General features: G+C 46.2%; 1 protein-coding gene across 17 annotated transcripts in view; it reads right to left on the bottom strand.

Moving 5' to 3' along the window:
• POU2F1 (POU class 2 homeobox 1) overlaps positions 1-21,233 on the bottom strand; it is a 693,535-nt gene that overhangs the window by 299,340 nt on the left and 372,962 nt on the right. For all 17 annotated transcript variants that reach the window (XM_086935563.1, XM_086935552.1, XM_086935555.1 and 14 more), the window contains one exon: positions 19,014-19,140. In XM_086935563.1, coding sequence (XP_086791689.1) covers positions 19,014-19,140 — 127 coding nt within the window. The remainder of the gene's footprint in view (positions 1-19,013; positions 19,141-21,233) is intronic.

Below are 21,233 nucleotides of genomic sequence, written 5' to 3'. Positions count from 1 at the left end.
CAAAATGGCGCTGGTATCAATGGAACTTACGGGTGCCTCATGGTGTTCCTTAGCTAATGAAACTTGATGTACTAAGATATATATGTATATATATATGAACCATTGCGCACTCAATGTTAAAGGGAGGAGGGTGCACTTGGCAAACATTTAAGAAGAGGTTCTGTAAAAATGTTGATTTCAATGAACAATTTATTTTTGATATTTGTTGTAACTGATACATAACGTCGCTCATGATGCACGCCCGCGGTTTGCATTTAGGAAATGTGATTACGATGAGCTTGACTGTGTTTCCATCTATGAACTGAAATGCCCCTGATTCCTTCGTCACGCAATGAAATGTTTTTGGTTACTTACAAATAATTAATTAGACCTTTTTTACATGTTCTTGTACTACAAAATAACCCCCTACTGTATGTGCTTCCATCGACGACATGTCAGGCCAAAATATGAATTGCGCTCTCACCTTTTACGTACTGAATAACTCTACAAATAAAAGTCTTAGAAGCTATGGATAGGCTCCGCGTACTTTTGTAAATACGGGTATCGGTGGGAGGGTTTTTCTGTGCGCAACTGTTCTGCTCTCTTTTTAAGGTTATCCGAGAAATGGTTGTTCGGCCCTGGGTTGATGGTCAAAACGAAGGTATGATACGCTGCTTATGAAGAAGGACCTCGACTTCAGAGAATGGGTAAAGTAAAATGGTGTGATTGATAAATTGCTATAAGGATATGGTGGTCGAAGGTACTAAGGTACAGGGTTGAACGAAGAACTGGTATGCCTTAAGAACATCACAGCTTTGGGAATGATTTTGGGACCCCGATGACCGGATACATCTACGAAACCGGGTACCTCGCGCTAGGCACCTCTGATTCCTCTTTTTAGCGTTTTTCACTACACACGATCCTTAACGCCATCCTCGAACCTCCCCATGAACCACCTATCACATTGCCTGCCCCCATGACTTTAAGAAACCAGAACCCTAAGGGATTATATCCCGAAGAGACAAGTACGAGTATGTGGTAAGTAAAGGATTTTCGTGCCCTTACATTTGATGTGTTCGAATGTTGTCCCCCTACCTCCCCTTTTTCTTCCCCTTTTTCCCTCTGCAGGTTACATTAGAATCCCGATTAGAGTATCATAAGGGATCTGGAACCACGTCACGCCCGATGCATGAAGACGGACTAGCGCTACAAAATGGCACAACAAGGACGCTCTCACGACCTTTTTACCAAATCTAACGCTTTTCTGTCCCAAAACTGCATGCTTCCCACCTCCTAACACAGACCCGAAACGTCTAACGTTGGGTAACGCACTGAATAGCCCAAACAATACACGGTCATTCTCTATATCACACGTGTACTGTTCGGCCTATTTGTCTCTCTCTCTCTCTCTCTCTCTCTCTCTCTCTCTCTCTCTCTCTCTTTCTCTCACTCACTCTTCCACCCCTCCACACTTTCCCTCTTCCTAGCAACTGGCACCTAATTGGCGAACCTGGTGCACCTCCTGATTGGCCCCAAATACCACAAGTATTTGTGCAAATCTGTCCTAAATAAAATTGTATTGGTACCACGTTACTACCTCTCCTTTTCTACTAAAATATGGATGAAATTTAAATTGGCCGATAGGAAAGGGACAGGTAAGACGACTAAGGTTCCCTAAATTTGACCCACTCTCAGGGAACTCTTTGTCAGTGGCTCCTATGATAAAAATGTGTCTGTGGTGATGCGACCATCCCCATTGAAAATTGTCTCCGTACCCCAAGCTGTAAGAAATGATCGAGACACCCCCATCTACCCAAAATGCCCCCAGTTTGGTATCCATCAGATCCCTCCTTCCCCGAGGATAAGTTTAATAATTATTGCAAACCACCCCTCCCGAGTTTTTGTAGTAACCAGGTCGCGAGGATTTATATAGAAAGTTAGAAGGATGTGTGCAAAGTTGAAAATTAGATTGAAAAACGAAAGAACTTGTTGCAGTAGGCATGGTTGAAAATAAGATGTTTTTATGTAATGCAGACTCGTTTAGCCTATGTTCATCCCTCAGAAGGATGCTTATCAGACTATGGTGAATAGCACGTTGCACTTTTTGTAAAATACAAGGCCCTGAAGACTAGCCTAGCCTTGCAAGACTCGTACTAGAGAAATGGGTCTCTGCCAGAAGAACTGACATCTACTATAATAGACATATGACAAATGAACGTAATAATCATCAAAGCGTCAAAGAATTAGCCAACAAAAGGAAGTTGCAAGGAATCCAGCAAACCCATCATCAATTGTTTATACGTAAGCCGCAAAAATCTCAAATGTAGCGAGTGCTTACGCTAGTCGCTTGGTGTTGGGAAAGAAAATAGATTCATGTAATTACCTTTTTCTGCAAAATCTCTAAAGACTGTCTTTTCAACACTCATTTAAGGATATCACTATCGGAGGAGAAAGAGACCGGATGTGGGAGCACGCGGCCTGACTGCGGATTGTGGAACGTCAGCAACGGAGGCCAAGGCGAGACCACGGCAGTAAGGAGTCGCAGGACGGGGCACTGTTTCAAACAAAGCTAAGGAAAGGGCTGACCTGAAGCCCCTGCTCTATGATCAACGTGTGCCAAAAAAGCCCCCGCTCTCTGAACATGGTCTCGGACTCGCCTGACGCAAAACTCTCCGACCCCCCCCCCTGATCTGTTCCCGACTTGGCCTTGCTCCATCCCCTCTTCCTCCGACCTACCATAAGGACTGTTCACACCCGCACCTTTCCACCCGAACTCCCAAGTTCCTCCAAATCCTACTGAGCTACCCAGAGAAGAGTACTCCCTACGTCAAAAGGGAGGGAGCTCCGACTAAGTAGACCACGAACTGTGTTAAATCCCAGAACGGTGACCTAGAACTCCACCAAGGGTCGCCCCCGAAGAAAAGATAAACAAAGTCTGTGGTTCTGCCCGCTACCAAGCACCTTGGAGATGATGGAAGCAACAGGAAATGCCCACCACAGAGACTCAAGAAACGAACTGATCTTACAATTACCCCCAACGACTCGATCCACATGAACATTTCTGTTGATAGGTAATCCAGGTGTTCAACAGTGCCGACAGAAGACGACAAAAGGACAACGAAGAACTCTGATATTTTTACTGTATCTCCTTTCTCTCCCAATCACCATTGGACTGACTATGCACCCACCGTATACAAAAAGGACTTATTTATATGATAATTTACCAGTTCTTATTCTATGATCTGTACCCAACGCCCTCGCTACGTGATTCTAGTCTGATATTGCATTACGATGACTTTTTCCTGCAACCAACTTAACAATGAACCCGCCTACTGACTGATGAGATTTTTTTATATGATGTTTATAATGTGATGTTTACGTACAGTTCTTTCACCCAAGTCCCCTCTCCCTTACTTATGATCACTGCATATAGGGGTAGATAGGAAATAGGCCAGCAAGATGTCTTGGAAATGTTAAAGGGAGGACTGTGAAAAATAAATACAAACTTGGTGAACATTATCGGCGCCATCTTGCCCCTTTCCAGGCCCATTCGTGCGCGTAAGCGGCAGCTGGCATCAGTGTGGGTTTAATGTGCTGAGAAGTTTGATACCAAACTTCCCAGTTTTCAGTAAAGCCATTATGGTGCTGTGGAGTTCGTAATGACAAACTCCCAGCACCATATACTCTTAATGGCATTACTGCTCTTACAATGTCCAGGAATTGTTTTAGACACTGTAGGGGTACTTGGCTTGTGCACCGGTACCCTCGCCACTGGTATGGTGCACCCAGCTAGAGGGGTGGCTGACCTGTGCCAGGGCAGTGGGTTGTAAGCATGGCACACAGGGATGTGCCATGCTTACAACCCACATACCCAAGATACATATATATATATATATATATATATATATACACATATATATATATATATATATATATATATATATATATATATATATATATATATATATATATATATATATATATATATGTATCTCATGTGTCTTGGTGCAGAACAAAGTGAAGTCTCGACATGGCACACATCCCTGTGTGCCATGCCTACAACCCACTGCCCTGGCACAGGTCAGCCACCCCTCTAGCTGGGTGCACCATACCAGTGGCGAGGGTACCGGTGCACAAGCCAAGTACCCCTACAGTGTCTAAAACAATTCCTGGACATTGTAAGAGCAGTAATGCCATTAAGAGTATATGGTGCTGGGAGTTTGTCATTACGAACTCCACAGCACCATAATGGCTTTACTGAAAACTGGGAAGTTTGGTATCAAACTTCTCAGCACATTAAACCCACACTGATGCCAGTTTGGTATTTAATGAAAAATGCACTCAGAGGGCATCTAAGAGATGCCCCCTGAGTGGCTGCTCGCCAGCTGCCACCACCAGACAGGTTTATGAACCCCTGGGTCGAGAGCCTGCTTCTCTCGCGGTCTGAAACAATGCACATCCTGGGATGAGGTGCCAGGCCTCCTCCCCCAGGATGGGCAGGGTCCACGAAGGGGAAGCTTCAAAGGCTTGCCGCCTTTGTGAGCTACTCCAGCCATTTGCGTCTTCCAGCAACTGGCCGCCACCGGTTCTGACCCTCACTTTGGGCAGAAGAATAGGTGGGAAAACCAAGTGAGGAAGGGAGGTGTGTCCACCTTTGCCAACCCCACCCTTCACACGGGGGAGGCAAGGTGAGGCACAACAATTCTCAGTCCCCGCCATCTTGCAGATGGGGGGCCCAGCCAACCAGAGAGGGTCATATGGCCCCCTGCCACTGGAGGGTGGCATAATAGGGGGTGTACCCACCCAAAGGAAGGAACCCATTGGTCCCAACTTTACTTACCTGTAACGCCTTTAAATCTAGTATTTAGGGGCAACCCAGAACCTTGCCTCATCAGACAAGAACCAACCAGAAGAATAAGGATGGAAGAAGCCATGCTGAACTAAGGAGGAGACCGACTGACTTGGCCCCGGCCCTAAAGGCCTGTCACCACCTAGACCTTGTTCCAGCAAAATCCAAGTGTATTTTGCAGGCAGCAAGCCTTAAGAACCCAAAGGACCTGCCCTGCCTTCCAAAACCAAGACGTTGTCTCCTGCGAGCAACAGATTTGCTCACCCACAGACTCTGGCTTTGGCCAAATCAGCGAGTCTGCACTACTCTGCACCTGACGCCCAAGGCCCGAGTGGCCCGACACCATAAGGAGGTCTCCCTGGCAATCCTGACCTGGGATCTGGTGTTTTGACCTGCCTCGAATCTCCAATTGACACCTGGATTCTCTTTCTGGAGGATCCCCCACTGCCCAGAGCTAAAGATAACCCAACGCCTAAAGACTACTCTTCACCTGACTAGCTACAGCCTTGCATGGCCCAACCAAAGGTGTCCCAGCATCCCCAGGCATCCCAACTTACCTCTCCAACCGGTGGTCACCTCCACAAGATCTCACCCGAGCCTGCAGTGTTGGTTGGAATCGGAGCATCCCCACTGAAATCAACAGGGCACCCAATGCCAAACAGCACCCTGCACCCAGCCGCCCCTGCGGGTGTACCTTGGGTGCTAACTCGGATCCCCCATTGCCCTGAGCCTAACACCAGGAGCTTTGCTCCCACAACTTTGTGGCTTGCTCATGAGCAGCAACCAACTGAAGGCCCCCTATCCCAGATTGGATAACACTGGGCCTCAGCACTCTGCACCCAACTGCCCCAGTGCCGCTGAGAGTGTCCTCAAAGTGCATCCCGACCCTCGGGGGAACCCTGCTTCTAACCCCAGATTACCAACTCCCACAAATAAGTACTCACGTGCAAACCGTTAACTCCATTTCCTTCCATAGGATTTCATTGACTGTTTTTCCATGAACATTCTTCTAAGTATAGAGTTGGTTTGTATGAAACATTGAAAACCTGCATATGTACTAAAAGTGAATTACTTACATTTTGTCTAAGAAATGTCTCAGTGTGATATCTAGGCATATCACACTGATTAGCAAACAATCTAAAAAGAATCGTACACAGTAATAAGTAAACTAACTAAAAAGTAATTTCAAACTGTTGACTTACCTGTAATTCAACCAAATGCATTTGAACCTGCATTCAACTGTAAATCACTGCATAAGATTTTGCAAAGTATTATTTCACTTACCTACACCATGCTTGGTTCTAGAAATAGAATAACTAAATGATATGGTTTTTACAAACACATCGGTCTGAGTTCAGTCTTTGAGTATGCAACATCATTCCTTGCCAGAGTGTGTACACCAAATGCTTAACACTACCCTATGATAAAGCATTATTGCTCACCCATTCTACCACAAATAGAGAGTAAGGTGCTATCTACTTTTACCTCTGCTAACCTTTGGTGTTCCACTGGACTCTGTGCACACTATACATCATTTTGGTGAAGTATTTACAGAGCCGAGTCCTACAGTACCTCCAACAGCTTGAAAAGGAATTGCCCCAACATAGTGGGGAAGATGATGTACAGGATAACAACAGTATCCTAGTTAGAGCCAGAGGGGCAGGAAAGAACAGTCCCCTTTCACTGAACCAAGGATTGCCCCTAGAGCCAACAGTTGAGCAGGCTTCATCACCAGCCAGACGTCTCTGCAAGACAACGTAAAAGCACTTGGCTTGGATGAGAGAGACATAGCCCTGGATGAGAGAAGACTACCCTTGGAGGAGAGAAGAGCCAGGCTGAGCCTAGTGCCCAGAGAAGATGGTGGCAGCAGAGGTAACCCTTGAGGTGTTGCCAGGGGTGCACCTGATGTCAGACTTCCCAAAGGGATTGTGCCTAGTTATCTCGGGGAGTGACAGAAATAAGTGACTGGCCTTCTATGTCACACTGGTAGGGACAGACTACTCATACTAGAGAATGAGATTAAGTTTTACCCACATATGAAGGCAATAGTTATTGAGCTCTTTGGTTTGACCCCTTTAGAGTATAGGCAGAAGATGAAGGCAATAGTTATTGAGCTCTTTGGTTTGACCCCTTTAGAGTATAGGCAGAAGCTTAGGACAACACAAAAGGTAGCTTTGCAGACATGGGTTAAGGCACTAGATGGGTGGATCAAAGACAACAAAGGAAACACTTTTAAAGGGCTCTACAATCAAACTGAGAAGTTGCACCAGCATCTGGTGGAGTCAACGTTGTCTTGACCCAGGTAACTTGGCAACACAACTGATGAGTAGGTTTGGACCAGGGTCACCAAGTCAGACCTGGGAGAGGAGAAGAAAAGTTGTCAGCTCCCCCCCCCCCTTTTTTTTCCAGGAGAAAAAGGATTAAAAGATGTATAGTCCCAAAGAGTACCCAAAAAGATGCTGGGAGTGGGGGGCCCAGAGCCACATCCCATTGGAAGGGAAGGAGTATCAAAATTAGTGTGTTTTGACTGCAATTTGCCAGGACAAAAAGGGGGAAATTCAGGGTGCACCAAAAAAAAAAAGGCACCCACCAGTGACCAGTCCAAGGGGTTGGCTAGTGTAAGGATGGGGTGGGAGATTTCCCACAGTGATTCCAAGAGTACACAGCGGCTTAGGGGCCATGTGTGGGGAGAACATTGAACCTTAGGGCTCACTAGCGTACAAGTATGGGCTCACTAGCGTACAAGTATGGGGAATACAAACAGTGCCCGGGAGGGGGGGCAATTTGCGGTGGCAGATCCTGAATCCTTATGCGATAGAGGGGGGAGGTACGGACTCCTTTATGGGATACTCACTGGCATGAGAGCCACCATAGCCAGCATGTATAGCCCAAATGTAGACGCCCACAAGGTCTTCTTAGAGATCAGGCATAAAATCACCATTAACATTCACAATTCGGTCACTGGGGGGGTGACGTCGATGCGGTACTAGATCCACCGCCCCCTTAGATAAATCGCCATCTTAGCGCAGACCTCACTCTCGTGCAGCAACTCACTTGAACTATGTGCTCGATCACAATCTTGTGGACATCTAGAGGACCAGGCATCACCAGAAAGGTAAGGGCATGTATGTCTCTGAGGTCTGCAGAGCCTGGTCACGCAGAGTCTATTGGAAGGTAGTAAGACGTAGGACCTCCCATTATTGCTACTGAGCATTTGCCACAAATGACGTATGATCACATGCTTGTGGTGGTGCAGCTGTCTTGGGAGGATGTAGGCGCCCGTACCTTCATATGGAGGCTGCCTTCCTCCTCTCTGAGATCCCGTATTTCGTGCACATATCAGAGCTACAGTGCCGGATTCCTTTGAGACTAACCCTGGCACCGAAGAATCCCCTGGGGTGCTCTGTGAGGTCTTTAAGGCTTATATTAAAGGAATTTGCATAGTCAAACAACTGGGAATATTCGGAGACCTTAGAGCACACTAGGCCTCCCATGACAGAGCTCTCCACAACTTAAACCTATAATTCTTCAAGATGGGCGATCAGCGCCTAATGGCACAGTTTCGAGAGAAACTACCAGGAGGGTGCTGAACATTAGACCAGATTCCTGCACAAGGACGCCACTGCCAGATGCTACAGCAAGGGGGACAGAGCTGGCAAGACATAGGACCCTGATAAAAAAAAATTGTGTAGTTCCTACATCACGGAGTTGGTGACCAATGAGATGACGATCTCACATTCCAAGAATCACATCACACAGACACTCATGGAGTACTACACTACACTCCATTTCTCCTCAGGATATATCCTGACAGACACGCTCACTAAATTCTTTAGCACTATCCAGCTACTGCGGCTGGATAATGCACACAAACTATACCTAGTCATACCTATCACAGCGAAGGACATAGTACACACCATATGCAGCGTGCCTGGCAACAAGGCCCCCAAGCTTAGGTGGGCTGACTGACCAGTTCTATAAGGAGTATGCAGAGTCACTGGCCCCATACTTACCAGCAATGTACGAAGAAAAATGGAGCATGGTCAGCCTACCCCCATCTCTTAAACCTAGCAAGCAATAGAATTGATGAGATTCTAATAGTCCTCTCTCCATGATTAACATTGACAACAAAATACTTGTCAAATTGCTCGCCTCTAAATTCCTGCCCCAAATGCCAAACAGTGTTTGGCCAGATCAATGTGACTTTGTCCCAGGACGCTCAGCTGCACAAAACCTAGGCACTGTCTTTGCACTATTACATGTACTGAACCCACAGCTTCCGGTGGCTGCTGTGTACCTCGATGCAACAAAGGCGCTGGACACCCTGGAGTGGCCCTTTCGATTCCCATTGCTCCAGGAACTGGGTATTGGCCAACCTTTCCTCCAATGGATAAGGCTCCGCTATGTACTCCCCAGGGCAAGACTGTGTCATCGGCACGGTCTCTCCCCGGTAGCCATTAACAGAGGCACAAGGCAAGGATGCCCACTTTCCCCAATCCTCTTTGCCATTGCGATGGAGCCGCTTGCGTCCAGTCTGCGGCAGCACCATGCCTAAAGGGGTCCGGCCTTTAATGTGCGCGGACTTATAGTATCCATGTTCGCAGATGAAGTGACTCTCTACCTCTTAGAGCTGGCAGTAAACCTCCAGCCCGATGCCTGCAAATCCCTGCGGTTTGGTAGGCTCACTAGAATACACAAAATGATCCAAGTCTGTTACCTTCCCCGTGACGGAGGTGACTGAACGCTTTGCAACAGAGTTTCCACAAGAGTGGGCAGGGGCCTCTGTGAGGTACTTGAGCATATAGACTAGCACTGACTTGGACCAGCTGCGGCAAGACAACAAGGGTCGAGTGGCTGGAGTAAAGAGTCTCCATGTGCCTAAAGCTGCCGCTCTCCATGACAGGAAATATAGCCTTCACTAAGATGGTTGTCCTGCTTAAAGTCCTCTACCTATGTGTTAATATTTCATTCCCACTAACCAGTCTCTTCTTTGCCCGTCTCAGATTACTGATCTCCAGATTGACCTGGGCAGGCAGACAGCCTAGGTTGGCTTGGGACGTGCTGACAATCCCATTTGAGCAAAGTGGCCTGAGTGCCCCTAATTTAGAGTTGTACCTATATTGTGCACAGACACAGCATGGACATCATTGGTTTCATTCAACAATGCTCCTGTCACACACTGTAGTTAATACACAACACATGCCTGTGCCCCTGGTCACGGCGATATGCACCCTGCAGACATGCCCTAGAGGCACAGCACGGTGCACCACTTGGGTGTGGGATTGGCCCTTCCTACAAGCGCAGCTGGACTGCCTATATGCCTATATAGCGTGGCTGAGCATAATCCAAAACTTACCCTTACCCTCGAGGGCCAGACTTAGATAATCAACCCAAAAGGCCTCACCGAAATTGGTAATCTGCATGGAGACAGCATCTTCATTGAGATGCGAGAAGTGCGGTTCCGTGTATTATCGCCTGCGAGTGACCAGTAAAACACTACATCCCTCTGTCCGAGAACCTGCAGGCTTCACTGCCCTGGTGAGTATGCTTGCCACTCCCTCCCCCAACAAAGTAATTACAAGATTGTAAAGAATCATGCAGGACAACGCTCCTGTGATCAAACCTAGGGCAAACGAACAATGGAGATGAGACCTAGGACCAACAGTAACTGGCAATTGCTGGAAGTCAAGTGGCTGTGCTATCCGGCAATTACTGACTGCGATTAATGCTCGTCAAGTACTTACACAGGATCTAGCACACATTGACACAGCTTTGTAAAATGGAAATGTGAACAAATAATCGATGTGTCCGATGCGGGATGGAGGACGCGGTTTCTTACATTGAGTCTGGGGCTGTGGTTGAGTGGCTCAATTTTGGAGCAGAGTCTTCAATCGAATTGAGGACGTGGTGGGCAAGAGTGCCCGTAGAGAGCATGTGGTTGCTCTGCTGGGATACGTTAGAGACGTCCCTGCTGCCTCCCACAAACTTCTAGCCATGGTGGTGTTTATGGTTAAAAGTGGGGTGGCGGTGCACTAGGAGAATGGAAGGGATGCCTGGTTCCACGGACGAGAGACTGGCTGAGAGATCTGACCTACTTCAAAGAGACAGGAAGATTACTGGGCATTGATTCATGCAACAGTTACGCCCGGGGATATATGGGCCCCCTCAGCACATATTTTGCACGGCACGACCAGGGGGAGTCGACACTACCCGGACAAAATGGGGAGGAGAAATATGGTTAACTTGGCACATGCTCAAATTATATATGGCTATCACAGACACTCCCCACTGGGTGCTAACTGAAACTGGTCCATAACGGACAACTGAAGCCTTGTATTGGCGTGATCACTTAAGTTGATATTGAACATGTGCAATAGATTTGTAACACTCATGTATGTACCCAGCTGTAACCTTTTTTTTTCTTTTGCCTTTGCTGATGTTTGTCAATTTAAAAACTAATGAAAACAATTTTTATAAAAGTCGCACCCTATGGCTGTGGTTGACTGTGTGGGAAGGAGCTACTGGCCCAAAGCAGGTTGCTGTGATCCCTGCTATCCCAGTAGAGCGTCCGCTGGGCAATGATCTCAAAACCTCTGCTTGGGCAGAGGTGGAAAGAATAACACGTGCAGCAATGATTGGTCTTTCCAAATGGGTTTGTGTAACAACCAAGGCACAAAGGGACGAAAGCGAGAGTCAGGGGTACTGGGGCATGAAACAATGGCCCAGGTCCTTAGAGTCAAGAGAAGTGGCAGGAAGGCTGGAGCTTTAGCTTCCAAAAGGTCCACAGGGATAGAAGGAGCCCAACCCTCAGGGGGAGGCCTGGCTTTCTGAAGAGGACACTGCTGCCTTAAGAGAATAGCCAGACTTGGCAGAGCTTCAGGACCCACCAGTAACAACCTCAGTCAAAGTCAAAGGACATGCTCAACTCCAGAGGACCTTCGACAACTGTCATACAGGAGCAAGGGGATACCAGTGGTACCCATAAGGTATACTGGGAGGAGATCCTCCTGTGCAGCGAGACATGGGACTGCAAATCAGGGGAACTTGAAAATTGGCAGTCCTCCCTCAGTACAGGGAGTTCCTCAGTAACCTGACCCATGATATCCCGTTAGGTGGACACCTAGGGCAGACCAAGATCGGAGAGAGGCTGGTCAACTACTTCTACTGGCCCTAGATGTTCGAGGTCAAGGAGCTCCTGTGTCACCTGCCAGGCCAGGGGCAAGCCTAGTCAAAAGATTCAACAAGACCATACAAGTCATGATCCTGGCCTATAGGGAGGTTCCCCAAAAAGGTGCTGGCTTTAGTCCCTTTGAGCTGCTCTTTGGACACCCTGTAAGGGGACCACTAAAGTTGGTTTATGTTTTTATAGAGACCCATCAAGGAACCAAAGCAGGACATAGTGGATTATGTGCTGGGCCTCCACTCCAAGATGGGAGAGTACATGCAAAAGATCAATAACTACCTAATAACCTGCCAGGAGCTTGTGAAGCACTCGTATGATCGGATGTCCTTCATGACTGAGTACCCACCAGGACAGTTGGTGTTGGTCTTGAAGCCTGTGGGACCCAGAGCACTACAGAACAAGTGGACTGGGCCATAACAAATCAAGAAGAAGGGGAAAGTCACCTACTTGGTAGACCTGGGTACCCCCAGGAGCCCCAACAGGGACCTTCATGTGAACAGACACAAGTTTCACCACATTAGGACAGATATCATGTTGATGGTGACCGATGGGTGGAAGGAAGAAGAGAATGGTTCTCGCCGTGACCTCTTGTCCTCCAATGGTCAAGATGGAAGTGTGGAAGGAGTAGTTATCTCCGGCACACTGTCAGAACAGCAACAAAGGAATTGCTATCTGCTACTGAGAAAGTTTTCTGGACTGATTTCCCTGCCCACACGTCTGACAACATGGTGTGGGCGCCAGTGACAAGTTGCCTGTCAAGAGACAAATATACAAGGTGTCTGGCCAGTTGAAGGCTAGTATCAAGGTTGAGGTTGCCAAGATGTTGGAGTTGGGGGTGACGAGCCCTCTAGCAGCACTCCGTGTCTAGGATCGCACCCAAAAACTTTGCTGTTTTGGAGGGGCGCAAAACCGATTTTTCCCTGTTGAGCCGAAGGCCTAGCTGCTCAAACAGTTGTCTGCAGCTCGTGACTGCCCTGGACGCCTCTTGGAACGAAGGAGCCTTTAGCAGCCAATCGTCCAGATATGGGAAAACTTCGAAAGACTGCTTTCTGAGAAAGGCTGCCACAGGAGCCAGTACCTTTGTAAAGATCCGCTGAGCGGACCGGAGACCAAAAGGCAGTACTTTGAATTGAAAATGGCTCTTGCCTACTGTAAATCGAAGATATTGCCTGTGAGCTGGATGAATGGGTACATGGAAGTAAGCATCTTCCAAATCTAGGGTTGCCATGTAGTCCCCTGGATTGAGAAGGCGGAGGATGTCCTGAAGAGTGACCATCCTGAAGGACAACTTGATGAGATAAGTGTTGAGCTGTCGTAGATCTAAGATCGGACACCACTTGTCCTTCGTCTTCCGAACCAGGAAGAACCTGGAATAGAACCCTTTCCCCTTTTGGGAGAGAGGTACAGGTTCTATTGCCCCCTTTGTGAAGAGTTGGTGGGCCTCGAGATGGAGTTTCAGATGTTTGGGTGTAAAGGCGTCTGGAGTTCTCGTTGGAGGAAGATCTTGGAACTCCAACGTGTGTCCTTTCTTGATGAGGTTTAGGACCCACTGGTCTGTTATGACCATCCAGTTGTTGAAAGAACTGGGGAAAGTCCCAAGGTCACTCAACTGATAAGAACCCTTTGGTGTATTTCCCATATATCTCGAAATGCCGGATTAACTCAAAATATGTACCGTGTTGATAGCTACAACAACTGTGATTCCTTGACTAATTTTAAAAATTGTGTATTTTTTATTGACTTTATTTTTATATTGAAATTGTACGTGATTTTGGGTACTATTATCACGCTGTATAACAATTGTTTTAATTGATTTGTAATAAATTGTATATTTTTATAACATACACACTGTTTAAGGTTTTGATTTGTTTATTATATGGTTTTAATTGAATGACACAGTACATATTTTGAGTTAATCTGGCATTTCGAGATATATGGGAAATACACCAAAGGGTTCTTATCAGTCTTATGCTCCTTGTCCCAAATTGCACTGTAAAGGAGGCCTCCCTCGCTTTTCTTTACATCCAGTTGTTGAGGCACTGGGCAATCCTGCCCCCCACTGGTGTTAACGAGGGTACAGGAACAGTAGAAAGAGCCACCTGCCGCTATTGTCTCTTGGTATTATCTCTCCTCTCCTGCCCTTGTCGTTCTCTCGGCGGCTGGCGAGAGAAAGAACCCCTCTGTGAATACTGGGGTTTGTATGTTTGGACAGGTTGGGAGTTGGAAGAGTCGCGGTGCTGATTGCCGCCTCTATAGGAGGAGAATCCTCTTCCTCTTGCTCCCCTAAAGGGCACTTTGCGGTATTGTAAAGTTCCTAAGGACTTGGCCGTATCTGTATCTTTCTTTATGCCCTGTAGGGCGTCATCCACGTGTTTGCCAAATAACATCTCCCCATCGCAAGGCAGACCCAGAATTTTATTTTGTACCTCCTGTCTAAACCACGTGGTTTGCACCCAACCCTGGCGTCTCAGAACTGCCGAACCGGCTAGCGCTCGGAAGGCCGTAGTTGCTATATCCATAGCGCAGTCGATTACCTCAGAAGAGGCTCGCTCCCCTTCCAGTAAGATCTTTTTGACCTCATCCTAAGATGCATCCTGAAGTTCTTCCACAAACGGGGAGAGGTCACACCACATCTGGTGATCGTATCTCCCCAGAATCGCCAAAGCATTAGCCGCCCTAACGAGGAGGCTGGCCATTGTGGAGAATCTTTTTCCAACATTGTCCAAACGCCTGCCCTCTTTATCCGGTGGCGTCGTTAACGGTGTGGATGGGTTCTTAGATTTACTCTGTGTGGCCTGGGAAATAACCGAGTCCGGTTTTGGTTGACCTAGTAGACATGCCGGGCTGCCCTCTGGCGCCTCATATTTTTTCTCCAGTCTGGGGAGCACCGGGAGGACCGTGGCCGGATTCTGCATAGCTTTTAGGCCTTCAGACCAAACATGTTCAATGATGGGGATTGAACGTACGGATTTCCGGAATGGTTCTTTGAAATCATACAAAAAACATTCTGACTGAACTGTGGTAACTGGAAGACCAAATCTCTTGGAAACTCGTTCCATCAAGGTGTGAAAACCTCCGATATCTGCTGGAGGAGAGATTGCGGTATCAGGCCCTGTGACGTCTGGATCTCGAAGGTCATCCTGATTCCAGTCTATATTTTGATCTTGGTCAGGGTCCACTTGCTGATCTACATCAGATGAGCCATTATCATCATCCGTATCATCCCGAATGGGCACCACCTCTTGTGGATGTTCTACAGGCCCTGGGTCACGCCCTCTTGAAGGCAAAGAGTGTTCTGCCACTGGTTGAGATAACTGAGGCGGAGGTGTAGGAGGGCGTACCTGTTGAACCTCCTTTGGAGTAGGAAATCGCCTCCGATAGTCCTGCAACATTAATAGTAGATCAGAGATGAGAGTGGATGGCATCGCCACCATCTCCTGCTGAGACTGACGTGGAGGTTTCTGCAAAGGAACCTGCCTGCGTGGCCTCTCCTGTTGGTCATAATAATCTTGTGGAACATAGTGTTGTTGCTCCATTTCACCTTCCTCAGAACTGACGTCTTGTAATTTGACTTGTGGTGAGGAGATTTTTGGGAAGCAGGCCTATCAGACCTATCAGAGGTCCCAGGCAAGGCCTTGACATGGGGCTCATCAGATGTAGTAGGAGGAGACCTACCCCTCTTCTTCGATTTTCTTGATGACACCATCGAAGAGGAGCCCTCACTGTCAGAAGACATAACTTCCTTAAGGTCCTTCATTTTCTGCAGCCAAGTCAGGAGACGTCCCTCTCTGTCACTCAAAGTCTTGGTGGAGAAGGTTCGGCAAATCTTGCAGTCCGTGGCCTTATGATCCGGATATAAGCAGTATATGCAGTTTTCATGTTTGTCCTTAACAAACAACCTATTTTTTGAGCAAGTAGCACAGGCTCTAAAAAGTGCTTTCTTCTCTTTGTCAGACATGACGAAAAAATAGGCAAAAGTTGAAGAAAAATACTCAGAACTGAATAAAATTAGGCAGCGCTCAATGGAGACTCTCTTGCACAACGTGCAGTAGAAAATCTGAGGCTCTGAGGCTCTATGAGGTTGAGTAAATTATTTAAGTCACTAGACCTGCAAGTCTAGTAACATTTTTATGATTTTTCGAGGCCTGACATGCAAACTAGACAGGTAAAATCATATCCTGCAGCCCCACTGCCAATGGATGACTCCCAAAGAAAAAATCAGAGTGTCTTGACAGCAGCAAGGAAGATGACGACTGTCCAGTTGATGGTAGCCCTGTCCTCGGACGCCACTCCGCCACCTTAGATCATGAAAGGGCTGAACAGACTGCTGTATGGGCTGAGATGGCTGCCTTTAGCAGTAAATTAGTCCCAGCGACTAAACACTGAACTTCCGGTATTGCTGATGGAGGTGGCAGGTCGGATAGAGCAAACTCAAGTATCAGATTGTGGTGGAATTATCTTCAAATCTCTCTAGGACTGAATCGGCCTTGTCACCAAACAGCCTGGGGCCATTAAAGGGCCTATCCATGAGGGATACCTGCACATTCTCCAACAAACATGTTTTGCGCATACCGGTTTGATGACAAATCACCACACCACTGCCACAGCACATCCAGCCAAGCTCTCAAAATGTATTTGACCACAGTCAGTCCGTTGTGTACTGCTTTTGTAAAGGACTTCCAAAATATATGACGGTGGGCTAGGTAAGATCTAGCTAACTATATTCCAGGTGGCATGAGTGAATCTGCGCAGCACGCAGATTGCATTCAGATATCACACAAAGTAGCAGAACACCTTCTTGCCAAGTGCATCAATGAAATTTGATTCTCTATCAGGGGGAGCTATCAGGTTGACTTTTCTGGCTGAGGCCTGCACCAAGTTAAGAAGGCTGGGTCACTAGCAGCAGGCCTGCGGTGCCTAGCAATGGGAGGGGCGGTTGGCTTACTGGTGGCATCGAACAAGGCTTAGACCAGGTCATGATCATAGTGCCAGAGCCGCGATAAAAGGCCATGAAGGCTAGGAGATTTAAGAAAACCATGCTGAAAAATTTCACAAAGCATATTACCCTCGGTTTCCAACACTTGAGCTGCCCTATGCATCATAACAGAAAAGGAGATGCTTTACTCAGTGGAGGCCCAAATGAAGAGTCCAATTCAGTCAGAGGTGAAGTGTCAGGGCAACTAGCAGTGTAGTGAGAGTAACAAATGATCTGCCTCCTCCTCATCATCATTATTACCCCTCTTCTTGAGGAACACTTTACAGATGTATACAAGATCGGAGAGTGAGCTTAAGGCACGGAAGACATTGGTGCAGAGGCACTGCAGGAGACTTCTTAAACACCAAGGCCTAATCAAAGTTCTCCCTCCAGCTACAGGAATGTCAGCAATACACTTTTACTGTCTGAGAAAACAACTGTTCTCTATCTTGTGCAAAAGGCCAGGACAGAGGCATCGAAAATGGAACCAAAGAGCCTCCATTACTCTAGTTACACTCATGCACACCAAGCATCTACCGTACAGGTCATATACACATAGACCAAACATACATTTGGGGTTTCAGCGCTAGGATCGGAGTTAGCACAAAGAAGCATAACTTACATGAGAAGGCCAGTAGCTTCCATTAAAGTAACACAGATGGAACGGTCAGATCACTATTGTGGATTAACTAAAAATGGTACGTTGCCACCATCACTCTATGTACTAAGCCAATGGCTGGGACAGCGGTCTATTGTCAGTATATAGAAGGCATATTTGCTGAGATCCTCCAGGCCACAGGACAGGTCCATGACCTCACTCATGTCAAGAGACAGATCTAGGCCTCTGGGCACCCCTAGATTCATGTGAGGCTCAGGCCAAAACTCAAAGATCAGGACACCCGATTTGTAGTTGTGCACTCAGGACAGAGGAACACAACTATACTTCATGCAGGTGACAATCCCATCCCAATACATCAAAAAGTTGCTGTACATTAATTTCTTTTCTCCAGAGTGCTCTCTTCCAGAACGGAATGCAAGTGTGCTGCTTTTGTAAAATATCTTCCTTTACCAATTCACCAGATTTCAAAGCTTCTGCTTCAGCCTTCATCTTTATAACTCATTGCCAATTTAAGGAATACAATTAAAGGGTAGGGTCAGCATCTTCTGACTAGCCTGCACAGACAAATGTGTTTTGGATATGGGGTACATCATACAGAGAGACCATTATAGTAGTTCGTTGTAGAAATATCAGTAGTGCTGATTGTGCTCCTCCTTGAATATTTCAAAAACACCTACCCTCTTGTTTTGGTAGTTACTCAAATAACTGGTTAATTAAAAAGGATACTTTCATGACTCAGAAGGTAGTAGAACTATAGATGGGGATAATGAGAGCCGATGTCTGACGAACCACCTCTTCAAGGAGTCTAGTCTTCATATCGCACTTTCTTGAGAATTAATAGAAATGAAACTGACAGCACTGTATCTTTTCTTTGCTGCAGAGGTACAAGACCGTATAGCAGAGTATTCGCTTACGAATGCGGGTTGTGACACTCTGGTCTGATTTTTGTCTCCAAACATCTTAGATTGCCTACTAAAAAAGGATTCAAGAAAGTGATCTTTATTGGCTCTAATATTAACTGAACCATGGGCAGAATAGATCTTGCTTCATATGTAGGCTGGATTAGAGCCATATGAATGGTGTTCATAGTGAATTGAGAGGTTAGAATATAAGCAGTACATGGCTAATGATACATCAGTATACACAAATCTATGAATACACTGATTACAATAAGCTAAGAACCTCAATACATATGTGTAACCACTAAATCGAATATGTCTGTTCTCAGCGCAATATTGCGCATAGCACCAAAAGCCACACAGCATGGCATATCACTATAGTTCAATCTTCCCAAGTTTTTTCCTTGAAATTCTCGTATGCAATCTAGGTATGAAACTCTGTCTTATGTGATGCAACTCAATCAAATATTTACGGACACATTGCTGTAGCTGTCACGTAACCAACTTACTCTGCTGCCCCTGTGGAGATTGCGAGATGATGAATTGAGCTGGCTGCAGGTTTGCGGTAGGATGCACCAACACAAACTGCTGTAAATTGAGATTCTGTTGCTGAAGATGCTGCAGCTGTTGTAAATCCTAAAAAAAGGATTAAGTCTTTAATCTGAAGCAAAGACATATGTAGTTGCAAAAAAAAGCATATTTAAACTAAAATGTACTAATACACACTAACAACTGATAGTTTATCATCAACAGACGCTCACCCGTATGCTTGCTGGGGAATATTTAAGCTTCTTTGCCAGAAAAATTTGTCAGAGCTATTTACAGAAAGTTCAATTTGAATGCATATGTGCACAGGGACCCACAACATAGTGATAATGCTCCATTGGTTCAAGTATGCACATAAGGATATCAAACAAAATTCTGCAGCTTAGTACCTAAGTGGTTAGTACGCCTGCAATTTATTTACAAATCAGGATTTTCCTCTGTCCAGTTGATTGATGCACAAGAATCATTCAATTGATCGGCCTAAGTAAAATCCAGGGGCCGGGACCTACCCCTGGCCGCGACGCGCGTCATGACGAAGGAGGAGCGGCGGCGTCATGGAGGAGAGGCGGCGTCATGGAGGAGAGGCGGCGTCATGGAGGAGCGGCGGTGCAGTGAGTAGCGGCGGCGACGACATGAAGAGGCGGCGGTGCAGTGGTGGCGACATGAAGAGGAGAAGCGGCGGGTCAGGTATGAAAAGTAAATAGTCGGGGGCGGGAGGGAGGCGGGGCGGTACTCGGGAGGCGGGGGGCGGGAGGCTGGAGGCGGGGGGGGGGGGGGGGCAGGAGGGAGTCGGCGGGTGCACCGCTCGACAACATGCTGCCCCAGCCACCTTCTAGCCCTGGTCTAAAAATGCAGCCCCCAGCCCCCTTCTGCCCCAGGCAATGCTGGGGCGGGCTGCTAGTCATAAATAAAAGTTAAAAACAGGGATATAATCACGAATAACAAAGATAAAATCCAAAATTCATTAAAACACTATACTCTTCCGATAACCAACCGCCCTTTTTAGAAACATCGCAACTTTCCAGATCATATCCGCGTTGTCCAGGGTTTGCAGTGCAATATACGCAGGTTGGCAATTCCTAAACCCCATAATTTTTAACACTGGTCGAATCCACACTTTTCTAATATAAAAAAAGAAAACCATAAAAAAAATGACATGGATGGTGGATTGACATGAGCAATCGTCACAAGGACATGCTATCATGGTGCAGCTCCAATTATTCATGTTAGGAAAGCTGGTAAGTCTATGGAATATGCCTGGTCTAAATCTTGTTAATAAAAACCTATTGTACCCTACTGGAACTATCGCTAGATAAGGCAGCATTTTTAAAAACACTTAAGATCATTTGATTTTCTAATACCGTGGGCTTAAAAATTTCAGTAGTCAACCTTGTCATTGCCAACATTGCAATACCTTCTTTTTTTAATTCCTTCCTGCTTATTGATAGCAGGGATTCGGGATCAGTAAAATACTCCGGATGACCCAGATTCTGCATAAAATTATTAAAAAAATAAATCCATGGGATCCTTAGTACTTTTTCCAATTTAAAAATATCCTTTAAAATATCCCCTATTTAATGTGATTTCTTCTTTAGTTCATACTTGATGCCACAATAATACTGACTCAAGTTTAATAATGTCAGACAAATACGTTAAACCCAATTCGGCGTGGCAGACGTACGCAGATGTTGTTCTGGGTGCCGACAATAGATAGCTTAGGAATTTTTTTTCCACTACTTGTAGAGAATGTGTATTTGCAATGCCCCAGAACCATAGGTTGCGGTGGAAATACTGTTAGCCCAATAAATTTGCAAAAGTTCCACCGCTGGTCTTTTCCCTAATCTTTTCGAAAACTGGGAGAGTGCAAATATAGTGTTAATAAAACTGAATTTTTTAGAACTTATTGCCTGTGCCCACGTATCTTCTTGGTGGAACATGACACCCAAATATGAGAAGTTTTTTGTTGTTTCAATCTTTTGGTCCGCAATAAACATTTCACAACATTTTTTCATCCCCGCACCACATCTCATGACATAAGTCTTGGAAGTGTTCACTGATCGTCCTAAATCGTACAGAAAATCATTAAAACCATTTAATACTCTCTGTAGACCTACTTGTGTTCTATCATGTTTTGATTTGTTACCTTTCTCTCAAATTGTAAAGCGTTCTGATATCCTTCGGAT

Source organism: Lissotriton vulgaris, chromosome 8 (assembly GCF_964263255.1).
Source record: "Lissotriton vulgaris chromosome 8, aLisVul1.2, whole genome shotgun sequence".
NCBI lineage: Eukaryota > Metazoa > Chordata > Amphibia > Caudata > Salamandridae > Lissotriton > Lissotriton vulgaris.
The sequence above is the reverse complement of the archived record's forward strand: the minus strand, read 5'-3'. Positions and strand labels throughout refer to the sequence as shown.